Consider the following 15,449-nt stretch of genomic DNA (forward strand, 5'->3'; position numbering starts at 1 on the left):
AAAGAACTTGACAGTTGAAAGTTAATATTATGGTCAAGCTTCATTAATTTTTTCTAAAGTTTTGGGGTTGTCTTTGTAACTAGGTAGATTGAAAAAACAAATTGTGTTTAATTGTTTGCACAGCATTACCTTCCTCTGACCCCATTCCACCAACAGCACCCTTCTCCATGGCGCTGGAGGCCAGACGCTTCCTCCGCGGGTTCTCCTTGAAACTGCTCTGCCTGCCCCTTGAGGTGGAGGGTGTCTCCCCTGTCCCCTCACCGCCGTGGGGGCGGTGCCGGTGGTGGTGATGGTGGTGGTGGTGGCTGCCGTGGTGATGCGCCTCGCCGTGCCTGCTGCTCATACTGTTGCCCTGCGCTGCCTCCTGGGTCAGCCTCTTCTTGGCTTCTCGGTTGTCCTCGGTCTCCTCTGGCTCAGGCGACGGGGACTCAGAGGTTGTCTTGGTAGGGTCATCCTTGTGGAGTTCCGCCCATGTCGGAGTAGGTTGGTATCCTTCCTCTAGGAGCTCATTGATGTAATACAACAAGATCTCTTTGCCCTAGTGAAAGCAAAGACATTGGGAAAAATAAAACTGGGTCATAAAACTAAATCTTCATTCTGCAGAGTGAGTTTTTCTGTCCCTATTTGATTTTGCCCATTCAACCTGACAATTTCCCAGGTTTACCTCTCAAGGCTTTACAGAAATTTCCACTTTCCCCTACTTTCCATTCAAAGCTGGAGTCTGAAGGAAAACACAATCTATGAGCATTCTTCAGGATAACTAACACAAGTGTGTAGACACAAACAACAATGGAAAAAAAACCCAAAATTGGAATTGAACACCGAAAAAAATTCATATATCCATCAAAACAGAAAAAGTAGCCTCCAGTTCATAAAATGTTGGGATATATAGTCTTCAACCGGCTTGTAATTAAAAAAAATCAAGTACATGGACTACGCAGTGCTAAAAAATATATTGTGTTATTGGGAACATATACATGTAAATGTAGTACTTATTCAAATGTTAAAACAAAACTTGGAAAAATCTATCCTCTTCAATTTGACAACATGCATTGTACGTGTACATATACCTGGTACATGTACATATACCTAATTCTGTCAGCCTGTATAAGAAAACTTAGAGTGTTTGAAAGTGCAAACTGAACTTAAATTTGTAGATTCAAGGAAGCTCATGAGAGCAGCAACATGTAGCAGTATGTGCAAGGTATCATATACGATACCATTGTGATGAAATTAACAACATATCAAGCAAGACAGGTATACAAAAAAGCTGATCCCAGAGATATTGTCAAGGTGATTTCCACTGCCAGTCCATTCACAGTTTGCTCACACATCAGTTATGGTGTTTTACGAAAAACTAAAACAAATTTCAAAGATTTTCTCCAACACTTTCATGCAAATACCGGTATTGTAACAAAATAACAGAGCTTCAATAACCTACACATATATCCTCAAATTATGATGGACAGCATGCACCGACACAATATTCTAAATATAAAGAATAGATTTGTCAGTCTGGGCAGTTCTTTATTTTAAAATACAACTGTCACTGTGTGACGTTCACATTTTGACAGCTGCAGCAAGCTCTGATTATGTGCTATGGTTTTGTAAATTGTGTTTTAAGAGTAAAAAACCAATTGGATATATGTCAATGTTTTCATGAGACCTCTACATATCGACCACTGCATTAACTTTTATTACGGAGTGGGTACCGGTAATTCCATGCTCCCAATGCATATATTTTGCAAAGAGATGGGATCTTGCCCTTCCAGAAGTTAAACTACAGGATAATTCCACAGGTAGCAGACACTGTACATGTACTGAAAGCGATCTGCGCAGTTTGTCCTGTTCAATCATGCGGGTCGCTGTACTACAGATTTAAACTCTGAAGCTGTTTCTTCATCGGAAGTGTCCCCCTGTCAGAGAGATTCTTTTAGAACTTTGGACCTTGTAAGGGTCAGGTAAGGATATGCTTTGCCATAGTAACAGACTGACCCCTCTGCAACCTCCCTTTTGGAGTACAATGTGGGCCAAAAAACTCTCTGAAATTCGCACATAAAAATGTAATTGCTCATAAAATACACTGCAAAGATAGGGCCTTGCTATATAATGTCTATCATTTTCCGACGCCACTGCCTTCACAACAGTGCCAAACTTGATCAGTTTCTGAAAAAAAGACATCAGGATGACACTTCAATTTGCTTGAGGACAGATGAAGCGAAATTGAACAATGTGAATTATGTAAGGAATAAGATGCACTTTGAAAAAAATCAAAATTTATTTTTCTCACTTCACTGAAATACCACAGTAATGTCATCCACTAAATGTGACAATAATTGAAATTTGAATGATTTATTTATTACATTTGTAGGCTAACTACATGTAAATAATCTCAAAGGTTTGTTGTACCTGGATAATGATCAATTTGTGTTTTGAAACATGAAACTGTTTTCATAATAAGGGTTAGCAAAAGCTTATGGGCCATTCTATAAATTTGGGCTCCAATTTTTTCCTGTCCCTGTTACGTCTGGCATAGGATTCTTAATGTTTAGAACTCATTGTTTAATTTCCAAGACTGAATAAGTACTGCAAATTACCTGCCAAACAAATAAAAATAATTTGAAATCAATTTCAGTGATACATCCCTCATCAAACATGTTAGATGGTAGACACGTCAGAGGTAACAGGGATGGAAAACTGTCACACTTTGGACCCCAAATTCATTGAATGATCCTTATCAAAAATCGTGTTTGTGCAACAGAAGGAACACGAACAACTTCAGTGATCGTCTTCAACACCCCCAATACAAACACCTTTTAAGGTATTCTCCGTGCTGTTTGTATACAAGAATTATTTTGCCAATTTCCCTTTTGCTGAGAACAACCACTCGCAGTAATTGGAAATTTTATCCATTTTGATGACTGGCCACCTGCTTACAGCTCCAAGCAGCAAATCTGACCCCCAAAACGTACATCACATTGCCCAACTAATTTCTAGAGTGGGATAGGGAAACTTACAGAAATCTGCTGCAAGGCAGCAGTAAGATTAATAAGGATTAGATGGAGGGAGGGTAGCTACGTTTACCTTCTTGAGACTGGCGGCGTACTGCTTGACTGCCATCTTCTCCACGGTGTTTTCAAACCCAAAGAAGGACTTGACCTCCAGGCTAGCCGTCTGTTCAAAGCACGTCCAGTCTGGGTTCTCTGGATGAATCTGGATGAGAGGAATTGCGAGGGACAAAAAAGAAAAGGCACAGGAATTACTGTCTATTATGGGACTCACAATGCTTGATATACAGGTTATGTATCGCTTGTTTCACTGAGAGTAAGACTATCAAAATTCTCCTAGGAATGAATCAATTTAAATAAGAACATCTGTACTTTTCATATGGAAAGCCATCTTTGTTTAAGTAGGAGGCACAGTATTACATTGAGCCAACAGTTGCAAAATTTGTCTGGAAAGAACCAGTACCATCGGGCAAGAAGTGCAAAGCCCGTTGGCCACTGACAAAGTACCCATGCTTCTTCTCTCGTGTATGCCATATGATGAACCACACAAGCTCCAACTAGGAGTAAATTCTGTCTTCCCCTTTGGGCATTTTTGGCTGAAATCCTGCAAGGGGCACCTGGGGGCTGGTTTGTCAGTCCTTGCTTGAGTTATCCCCCATCCAGTGCTCCCGATATTCCTCCCTCCCACACACCACTCTCCTCTCGTGCAAACATGCTCGCATCAGCTGTTGATCAAATTTTCTTTTCACATTGGGAAGATATCAAAGTGGTTGTTTGGTTTGCCTCAAGCTGTGATCCCACATTCACATTAGCTGCATTATGATTGCATTTGCTTTTAATGCCCATGGCTGATTTTCGCCGGAATGGGAACACTTGGGTGAAGTGAGATTGCAGAAGTGGGTTGAGATCACCTAAAGGCCTTAACGACAAACTTGAAAGGATGGCTTTGTCGGTGAAGCTGAGATTGCAATGTGGGTGAGGAAATCCCTCAGAGCCTACAAGTAAAATGAAAATCTATGTCTTTTTGCTGCAAGGAACAAGTACGTGTACCTGTGGCCTTTCGGAACCGTTACTCCAGATTCATGTTCTAAAAAGCTGGGGTAACATACGTGTAGGGACAAAAAAGCAGCAAGTGGGTCAAAAACTCTATGACTTCCACAGGGGATTAAAAAATTGACCAACCTACATCTTAATGTGTAAGTTAGCCACGCCCCTTAGACAACCCTATGGAATTGTGCACGATGAGTTGTTCGTCTCAGATTTTGTGTGTCCCACATCCATTTTGCATATTAAACATAATTGGACAATATTTCACAAGTTGCACTAGCACAAATCTACCACAATAGGTCAACTGCTCCATGAAAACTTGTCCAAAACATGTTGTAAGAAATAACGACCAAGAATCTCACAGTAAAACCACTGCTACAAGCAAATTACACAGCCAGGGAAGCTAGCGGGAAAAACTGAATTCAGATAATTTTAAGATTCAGAGGTGGGTGTTCAGTGTCTCATCTAGCCATCAATCCACCTGTCCAGAGAAGAAAGAGGCAAACTTACGGACCCTGGGCAGTTTTTGCTTGTACAAAATTGACAAACCCCCAGTTACTACACAAATTTTCAACACTGATGAATAAATCATTAGATTTCCATCCAAAGCAATAAATATGGCACCCGAAACATGGGCTCTGGTAGCACCTAGGGGTAGCTATTTCACAATCGTTTGCTGTGAGTGGACAGGACGTTTTTAACATTGCCGGGGCCGAGGGAAGGGGGAGACAGGCAGATACATGTATTGTAATCCTAGATGAAACGCTGTGGGTCTTGTCGGAAATCTTACACATTCCACATCTGCATGCAGAGTACAAGGACCTAAAAAAATTGCTTCATCCAATGACATTTCAATCAATAAACAATGCACACAATGGCTGTATGTTCATGTATAGGCTGGATATGTTACCATATATGTGCTTACAGTTCTGTTCCACTTCCCCTTCTGATGCGTAATTTACAGCCAGCAGCAGCCAAGGACTTGCACTTCAGCAGCCTGACAAGGACAGGCTTTACATGTCAACCATTCCGGCCTGTTTGTTTTTTTCAGTTGATATGCCATTCAGCCATACTGCCTTCTCCATAAAAGCTTGATTCAAGGGAAGAAAGGCATTGTCATCTAAACAGGGCTTTGTTCACAAGGCACTGCGTCATTTCCATCCTTGAAAAAATGGAGGATACACCTACGGTACTTCGTTGAAGAAAAGTGGACTTATCCTCTTTGAAAATTTGAGATCACTACATGTGAGTCAGGAAGAGATTTGAAATGTATACAATTTAAGCCATTATTTATCATATGAAAGTCATGTTTCTCCCTTTAAAAATTACAAAATTTTAGTAACCTTTTCCTTTCCTGTCCACAAAACTGCAGCTGTAAGATGCAGTGTGTGCCAATGCACGATATTCTTCACCTAAACATTTTGCATCGCCCTTCTTTATAAAAATTGTATTCATAGTTTATTTACTCGCTTGCATTCATGACACGAGGTTACATTCATGTGGTGTGCTATTTCGGACTGCCCTGGATGGAAAGATTACTCGTGTTGCCCTTACTCTTGGCATCTCACAGACTTTTGTACAATCATCTTTTGGTACAAGTTTTCCTGTTGGCAACACACAGATAATACTGGCAGTCAGAGACCCTTAAGTGTCGTCTCGAGGCATGCCAAGCACAAAATATTTAATCTGGGTGCAGACGCAAACAGCAATAACGAGGTTGCTATGGTAACAGTGATGCACTTCACTTAATGAGTGGATGTCGATTGCAGATCTGAATTAATAAACCGAGCTTCCGTCTGGTCGCACGCGGTGCTGGGGTAAAGATAGCCAAAGGTGGCTTACGGGCAAACTCACACAAACTCCTTACTCAAATATACCGGTACACACCCCAAATTGACTTTTCCTGCCTTCCGTGTACATGTATCTCTGAGAAGACTCATCGCAGGTGGCAGGGAGGTTGGAAATATCTTCATGCTGATCATGAACCAGTTTCACCCATGTGGCGACTGGAATGTCAACTCCATTTGCTGGTTTGAGAAAGCCTTAGAAATGGGCATTGGTCTCGCTTGAATACGAAGTTGGCTACCTCATCAGGGCTAACAAAGAGTATTCAGTACATTGTGAATGAAAGGGAATAGGACAGTTTGAAAGGAATTTGTTCACATTCACGTTTTACAAGGTGCGAAAATAATTTGTTCCCACTGGGGTGAAAATTTTTTCACACTTGTGGTTAAAACTTTGCATTTTTGTGAAATGAATTCCCCTGGAAGAGAAAAATTGAAGAGAATTTCCCATTCCCGGGTTAACTTTCAATTGCAATGTACCATAAGTGCAAAATTGAAATTTACTGGATACACAGATGTCAATGCCTCAGTACAAACAAGAGCAGCTTATCTCAATGGAATAAACTGTTCAAAACCAGCTAGAGGTATAAAATGAAGTCCTCTGATTTTGCCCAGTTACTTGATCCCTATGGAGGCAAACAACTGACAAAAGGAATTTTTTTAAACGAAACATCAAAGATGTTCACAGCGGCAGAAACCAAAGGAGTGGAACAAGCCAATTGGTATCATTTAGGGGATTAACCAGAGACATGACAGACTGAAACCATCTACCTAGCATTAGTTTATTCCCCATCTTCCTGAAATGCCTTCCTCCTATACCAAACAGGTAACAGGCTAACTATAACACAATACCCCCCCCCCAAAAAAACACTCTACACTCTTGACACAAGGAAAGGCTCCAAATGTAGTAACAGTCCAACAGGCCAAACATTACAGATTTCTTTTTTTTTTCTGGGAAACAAGCTTTTGGAATTTTTTGACTACCTTTGTTAAATATTACATGTTAAGCTGGACAGATGGGGGATTAGATCGTAAAAATTTCCAGTTGCCATGGCTCCCCAAACAAAACCATTAAATTAATGGGCAAGAGAGACAGATCTTCATAAGCCTTATGCGAGTTAACTTTGACCCAGACCTGGTACACTGAGTTCTTTAATTCATGTGAACATAAGAACTTGAATTCTCCTTACTAAAACCACTGTTGCTATACCTCGTGATTCGGGGCAAGCTTTTGCTTAGTTACATAAGAGACACTTTGCAACAATACACTGTTCTCAATGGATATGAATGGCACAAAGGAACCAGTCCATTCCAGAGATGGTGATCGCTATGCGAAAGCTTACCCCGAATCAGGAGGTATAGCAACAGTGTCTTTAGTCTGGGGAATTCAAATCGTTGTTTGCACGTATGTGCAAACAGATAATTCAGTGTACCAGATTTTATTCAAATTTAACTCGCATATGGCCTATTTATGGAGACTCATGCAGACAGCATGGTCACATGCCGATCAGTGCCTTAAACAACAACCACTGTAAAGAAGGTTGCATGTACCCTACAACATGGCATGCACAGACTGGTTATATTAATTTGTTCTACATGCATGGCTAAACAAGAATCATGAAGTGCCCAGACTTGATCACGTCATAATCAGAACAACTTATTAACTACTGGTATATGTATGCAAAGATACACTCTTGACAAAGTTTTCCTTTCGGTCAAAATCAGTCAAATGACCCCATGTGTCTGTTTTGTGGCAAATCAACTGGAAGGAATTTTTGACTGTCCGTGACTGTTACAGCAAAAGGAGGGTTAACTGCCAAACTAAGCGGCAGAAGAGTGAGTGAACATGCAGCAGTAAATCTGTAGTTTTGCCTTTCACCTCTGCCGTCTGGATTTGATTTGTGGCTTGGTCCGTGTGGATCGGGTTTTCACTCCCTACATAATTCCAGGGGCTTTAGCTAAAACATTCTCCGGGGGTTTTCTTCCCACATCTAACACTGTACAAGTAACCTCTTCTCATTGTCTTTTCTCTACAGGTTTCTTCAGGTTTGCGAGCTACAGTGCCTCTGCTTTTGAGGGATCCTTGGTTTCATTACCAGAAGACTTACTTATGTGTCAGAGTCACATGGTTTTAGTAAGCACAGATTGAAAATGTAACTTGTAAGACAGGGTCATTCTTTCTAGAAACAAATGACACAGCAACTGTCAAGAAAAACATATTTTCAGTAAAGGCAACACTTTTGTGAAAAAATCCAATTTGGGTCAAGCTGATTTTTTTTCTCAACGGGAGAGAGAACAGAGTGACACCAAGTGTTGTTTTCACAGAAAGTCCCATCCTGAGTTATTGTCACCTTGGGGTTTACTTTCAATTAAGGTGATGAGGCGTGCAAAAAAAATCCATATTATGCAGCCCTGAGTGCTGGCTTTCTGAAGAGTTTAATTTGGGCATAGGCTAGTCCATGATTAGGTGAAATGGTACAATCAATCTGCATGCTAATACCTTGGCTTACATGGCCAGGGTGGCCTTGTTCATTTAAAAGCACCAAGCTTAAATTAGCTCACAGTCACACATTCTACCTTCCTACAACTAATAATGCACTCGCTAATAAGGACATGACAAGTGCACACCTCTAATGACAGGATTACATGTACGCGCAGTGGTGGGGGATATGTACCATACCCGTACCTGCCCCAGATCCAGTGAAGTCTTGCAATTATTGTGGCAAATTGATTCGCTAATCCCCTTATGATAATTTGCAGGGCTCTCTTGGCTGTCAACTTTCACAGTACAGGTCAAATCCACACTTTCGCACAGGCTATGTCCCATGTGTTGAGCAGAAGTTCTAATCTGAAGACAGTAATGGTTGCAAGGCTCTTCATGCAGCTGCTGGGCATGTTTACATCCCTAATCTTTGTGGTGAGGCCTACACGTAATTGAAGAAACTGTGACGTTATGGATGGACTTACTTAATAGTTGAGGGACATCAATATTATTGAGTATGTGGGGTTCTGAAAGAACCGGTGGTACTCAACGTTTTGGACAGTATGCTCAGTCCATTGTTTTGGACAATATGCTCTGTCCATTGTAAGGAGGCAATGAGTACCACCGGTTCTTTTCAAAATCCCACATACTCCAAAAAATGAGATATATCCACAGTGCTACCGCAAACCTATCTAGTTTACTTGCTGCCTCCACCACGGAAAGCTTCAAATCTCAACATCGTTATTGTTAATATGGATGTGTACAATATATATGCGTGCTGTTGTAGCGGTACATGTGTGCAATCCTACAACACACAATGTATTTGCATCTTCTAGCTTCTAGTTGGCCTGTCGAATACCCTTACCGGAGAAGAGCACGTGTCTGACAGACAATTTCACGCAGGTTGTATTCAAACTTGATTGGGCCTGGCAAAATGTGGATTACGTGTACATGTATGTGCATCTTTAAGAGATAAAGCCTTTCTCTTTTCGATTTGGTCGGGCCTGATGTACACGTACAATGTATGTGTACGTGCACGAAACCCAGTCCTTGACAGCAGAAATGGTGCTGTACAATAGACTACAACCCGATGATGAAAGCGCTCATGTAATACCAGACAATCTGGCCCGTAGGTGAGTTCCCTCCAAAATGTGATTCCAAGATATTAGGTGACCATCTCTAGCTGATGCCAAAAAAACCTGAGATATCAAGTAATACTAGACTTTTTTTTTTACTTGAGGGAAAAAACAGGAAGTCCCTGGAAATTTGGTATCCGGGTATTGATTCCAACAAAGAGAACTAGGCTCATCAGATAAGAGCAGGTATTCCTTTATTTCCTTCCTCTCGATTATACACCTCTCTCCTTCTTTCTAGATTCACAATGAGAGACGCAGTACACTACAGGTACATGTAGTCAATAGAACTTGAGAGCTCCGTAATTTAATACACAGCAGCAATGGACGTTAGATCGCAAGTGGATCTGCCTTTTAACATACAAGAAATCCTAGATTATAGGTCTCTGTATAAGGGATTTTTTTCAATTCCAATGATGCTTTACAACCAACCTTATGACGTTTGAACAATGAATACTGTACATTCTGAGAAAAACAATATTTTCCGTTTTCAATTTCAGGACAAAAGTTGCAGTCTTGTTTTGAATTGCATCTGAATTTGGCATCCAGAAATGTTCTCATTCAGCCACTTGCCTCTTCGTGATGTTGTGCATTGAACCGATGAATTATAGCAGTTGGCGCGTGAGCATTGCTGACGCTCATGCACGTCTTGCAAAAATTGCAATTTGGAAAAATGCATCTATAAACACATTGTTAGAAATGGCCTTCTTCCATTGCTTTCTTAAAAATGACAGCCTGCCCGAAAGGATTATTCCACAGGGTATAGTTCAATCTTTAAACCAAGTATGCTTTTAAACAACAAATTTAAGTTACAGAACTTAATGGGCAGCTGCAAATGTGGGAATGTATCTATAACACAATAATCAACGGATAAAGTCCCACAGGATATATTGTTGAGTGACAGCACCTTTGACCTTTGGACAATGGGACAATAAATACTGGCTTTTCAGTGACCTCATCCCTGCATCTGTCAACAACTGGAACAGGTGCTGTTGTGCAGAAGTAAACAAAAAACAAACAAAAAGCGGGACTCTTTACAGGATCTGTAATTGCAAGCTGCCTTGTAATAGGCGGTACAGTTACGGTAAGCTGTCACAAATGAAAACGGCTGGTACATGTATAGGCTTGCATGCATGCAAATGTACATGTACATACACATGTAGGAACATGACCCAACTTGCATTGTATGTCTGGCCGAGTTGAAATGAGTTGTGCACCCAAGGGACATGTTAGCATGTCCAGCATCCCATGCTCATGCACATGTAGTATTTGTTGACAAGTTCCTCACCGAGTACCGGTATACAGGTATATAATTTCCTGTCACCAACCTGTGTACCACTTCATGACATCTGCAGGCCAGTGCACATGCACTGTGTGGGGTCAGCTCGTAAGTCTGACGCCTCATAATTCTGATGCCTCATAAGTCCAAAAAAAAAATTTTAAAAGTCCATAAGTCTGACGCCTCATGAGTCTGATGCCTCATAGGTCCGATGCCTCATACTGGTAAGTCCGACAAATGCCTTTAAAAGTGCCAGCGTTTTTTCGGCCCATGGCATAGATCCAATGCCTCAAAATATCTGATGCCTTGAAAGTCCGACATCTGATTTGACATTCGTTACGAGTGTATAAAGACGGCGCTGGGAACAAGACTGGTTCCTGGTGCAAATATGGTGTACTATTTTTGACACATACAAACATTTTTAAGATCTCAAAAATATTACAGTCGAAAAAATGCATTTTATATTTAGCAAAGTATCATACATCATTTTTATACGTAGTGGTATTTTGAATTTAACAAATACTGGACCAGTGTACGAACTGTGCAGGTAGTCCACTTGATTTAGTTTTTCTAACAGGGTCAGTACCGTGGGCACGAGTTGGGAACAAAGTTGAATCTCGCTCGCGGGTGACGCATCGCGCGGGCCCGCACTCCTCCATGTTTCACAGTCAATCGCACTGACGCCTCATATGAAGTCCAACACCTCGTTGGCCCAACACTGGATTTATGAAGCGTCAGACCTATGAGGCGTCGAACTATGAGGCATCGGACTTGCAATGCGCACCCTACTGTGCATGGTACACTGCAGGGAACCTGCATGTACATGTACTTACTTTTCTTCAGTCAGCATTTAAAACTACTCTTGTATGATGCTACATGAACATGAACCAGTACACTGCCCGTGTCTGTCTTGAAAAGAAAAAAGGGGTGTCTGAGATTACGAATTCCAGTGCTTCGGATTTGCATGGGCTGTCTGGTACGGTCTTCTAGTATGTGCCCAAAAAATGCTCGGACAGCTTCCAAGCAGACTTTGGCAAATCATTCTACATGAAAACTACATTGTAGAGTACTGTACGTATTCTTGAAATGTTCCTACCCTATTAGTTCATGCAGATACTTGTCCAACTTTACCAGGCTACAACCAATAAAGTCAATATTCCCCAACTCTCTCAACATCTTTCCACATGGAGGATTTTTGTTTTGGAAAACAAAAAAGCTTGACAGATGTATCTGGTCAGAAATGTTGCCATGGCGATAGGCCAAAAAGGGACAGCAGTCAAGTGTAACAACATTCACCAAGTCTTTCTGATCAACAAGAGTCATAATCAATTAGCCAGGATGTTGTCTCCCAGCAAGAACCTACGCAAAAGGCCTGACATCGTTTCCATCCCTTCCTGTAACAGACCTCTTATCTTGTCTTTTCTTTCTCTTTTCCAAGAAGCCTGGGTAAAAACAAATAGGAAACTAGATAACATCTGTGTTTTTCCCAAGATGACTTTGTTATGGAAAATCGCCGCGGAGATACATGTAAAGGCAGAAACTGTGAGGTGCAATGCCAGGCAGTGGTGCCTGCAGCCCAGCAGCGAGGTAAAAAGCGTGGCAAAATGACTTGCAAATTGAATTAAGGCCGGGCAATTCAGTGCATAATATCGACGGTAAAAATTCTAAATGGGAAATACTTCGCTCGACATACCAATGCACAGACCTGGAGTGGGAACTTGCACCCGGAAGGAAACGATGCATTGCCTACATTTCCAGAAATGAATTCAAGAGAAAGGACTCTCGCTTTCATTTGCATTTACATCTGGAATAATTGTGTTTAAAGTTCTTTGAAATTCTGTTTGAATGTGTCTGACAGAAGAAATGTGTCCATGCACAAGAGTGAAATTACTAGTAAATTTCCTTCACATTTACTTTAGTAGTTTATTTATAGGGTATGCCAACTTATTTCTGGTTCCCCATTAGTGATTGACATCTTTAGAATTAAGCTGCCAGGTTGTCGATTTCCTGAAATTGTAAGATGTTGCTGATGGAAGATTTTATTATTAACAAACGAGTGCCGCTTTCACATTCACAATTACGATGAAACATCCAGCCTTTCAGAAAACTGACGTTTTTCATTGGTACATGCAAAGCTTTCAAATCGTGAATTAAGTGCAATACTCACACGTGACTTATTCGCGATTTGTATCTGATTTCTTGAAACATGTGTTGGAAAATGCATTTTAGGAAACGTGAAACGCAAACACATATTGTCCACTTCCTTTTGGTTTCAACAGTAGGCAAAAACAGCGGTCAGACAAAATGTACCTGCAGGATCAATTTTGTACAGCCATAGCAAGCCTCTGATTGGACAAAGCAAGGCCACATGAGCAAACGCTCTCACTGTTTAAATGCTATACTAAAGCAAGCACAAAATAAGAGTAAAAACACCCACAGGATATTACTTTGGGAATTTAAATTACCTACCATATAAAAGTCATATTTCCTTTTGACATTGCTACCTTTACATTTGCTGCAGACATGTTGTCCGACCACATCTATTTTTGTTCTGACAAAAGCCAAAAATGGTCTGAAAACGACCAATGCCCGACCAGAGTGTCATGCTCTGGAGGGTATCTTGGCTTAAAATCTTTAGCATGCACATGTGTTACGCACAAGATGGCTTTTACAAGCACATCATGATAAGCACATTCCCTTCCCAACAAACAAGCTCCTGACCTAAGTCTCTATCAGACAAAGTCTGCAAGAGCTAAGAGGCTTGACACGGATGACATTCTGCCGACCTGCTCTCCCAGCTGATTGCATCGCATCTGCTGGCCAAGAGGGAACTCCGATCGATGCAAACACATACAATGAAGAGAGACGGGCGTGTAAAAAGCCCTCTGTGTATGCGCCACACAGGCGGAATAGATGCACGCAGCCAGAATGCTTCACAGACTCAGACAACTTCAAATGAAGCGTACCGCCAAGTTAAAAGGGTACAGTATGCTCATTGGACTACATCATGCACATTTTTTTTCACAACATGAAGAATTAGACCCTGTCAACGAGCCATCAGCCAGCCACTTTCAGTTGACATTCATGTAAGAATGTACGTTCTAAACTAAAAAATACACTACCATTTTGTAGATATTAAAAAGCAAAACAAGCAAGCCTGTACTGTAGTCCAATCACTTTGCAAGAAGTCATCTCAAGGAATACATCTCACATTATGAACACAACTGGCGGATGCATTAAACTTAAGTGCTCCTTATTTAACTTGGCCTACCATGAAATGGGTTTGCATTTTTCCATGTTCTGTTTATAAATGCAAAACATTAGGTGACACAAGGGCTGCTGGACTGTTACAGCAAGTATGTTTGACAATTATTTTAATTTTTTCCATCAAGGAAAATAATTAATCCAATACAGGTAAATTAATTTCATTGTTTTATGGATTCAGCACAGTTTTCAGCTTTCCCATAATTTCGAGCACATTTGGCCTAACCAGCCCCTTTAAAATTTATTATTTCACAGCAGTTTCTTCTTTTAATCTGTTGACAGTTGTTTATCCTATGATTGCTTTCTTCATGATAGACAGCTTGTGATAAATGGATCCTTATCATTTTTCTTCATCACACCTAGGGTCATCTCATCAGTTTTTCCAATTTCCTGACACCCTTCCACTTCACTTCATCAAAGCGAGCTCCAAAGTATGAATTTTCCCATGCCAGATAAGAGACTGTCACCCTGTCTGAAATGGTAACCAGTGAAATCCTGATTGCCTCATGTGGTGGTGTAAAGGAGCCGGCTAGAATTACCAGTGCATGTACACTAGCTTTGTCCTTGCAGTGAAAAAGTAAACAGATCTAGGCAGACTCCAAGTACATGTGTGGTAGATGCAGAGGACAGATACATGTAAAGGGGTGCGCTTAAATTATTCAAAATGCAACCCCTGAAGTTGGCCTCTAATCATGGACAATGCACTGGGTGCTTTGATAATCATGATAAATTTTGCAGTAAACCCTGGTTCACATTGCAAACACTATGTGGCAATTTACATGTAATAAACCTTTTGCGAGTAAAATTTGAATAAAATCTGGTACACTGACTTATCTGTTGCACATACACATAACAATTTGAATTCCCCATACTAAAGACACTGTCGCTATATATACATGTTCATGTACACATGTACCTCCCGATTCGAGGCAAGCTTTTGCACGGCGACCACTATCTCTGGAATGGACTGGTTCCTTTGTACCCTTCTTATCCACTGAAAACGGTGTATTGGTGCAAGGGATCTCTTAAGCAAAAGCTTGCCCCGAATCATGAGGTACCAATATACATGTAGCAACAGTGTCTTTAGTACGGAGAATTCAAACTGTTATGTTTATGTGAAATTAAAGAACTCAGCATACCAGACTTTTTTCAAATTTAACTCGCAAAAGGTTCATTCTGCATTCAAGACAGGACAGCCATGTTTAAATGACTCGGTTGTGGCTAGCAATAACACATGAACCTATGGAAGTCACCAGCTAGCGGCTTCGGTCGTTTCCCATAAACTCCTGTATTATTTCCAGCTGCAACGAATCAATTTGGGCAGCCTACACAAACCTGTACCGGTACATGTACATGTATGTACACATCTGAATTCAGGATTTGGCCTGGTAT

At 40.9% G+C, this 15,449-nt stretch overlaps 1 protein-coding gene across 3 annotated transcripts in view; it reads right to left on the reverse strand.

Annotated features, from left to right (window-relative positions):
• LOC110980253 (SEC14-like protein 1) overlaps window positions 1–15,449 on the reverse strand; it is a 46,751-nt gene that overhangs the window by 16,304 nt on the left and 14,998 nt on the right. For all 3 annotated transcript variants that reach the window (XM_087138736.1, XM_087138737.1, XM_022236765.2), the window contains 2 exons: window positions 3,085–3,213; window positions 130–538 (listed from right to left, as the gene is read on the reverse strand). In XM_087138736.1, the coding sequence (XP_086994862.1) occupies window positions 130–538; window positions 3,085–3,213 (538 nt within the window). The remainder of the gene's footprint in view (window positions 1–129; window positions 539–3,084; window positions 3,214–15,449) is intronic.

The sequence above is a fragment of the Acanthaster planci genome, linkage group LG07 (assembly GCF_054643075.1).
Source record: "Acanthaster planci isolate LZ-2023a linkage group LG07, COTS_SCS, whole genome shotgun sequence".
Taxonomy (NCBI): domain Eukaryota; kingdom Metazoa; phylum Echinodermata; class Asteroidea; order Valvatida; family Acanthasteridae; genus Acanthaster; species Acanthaster planci.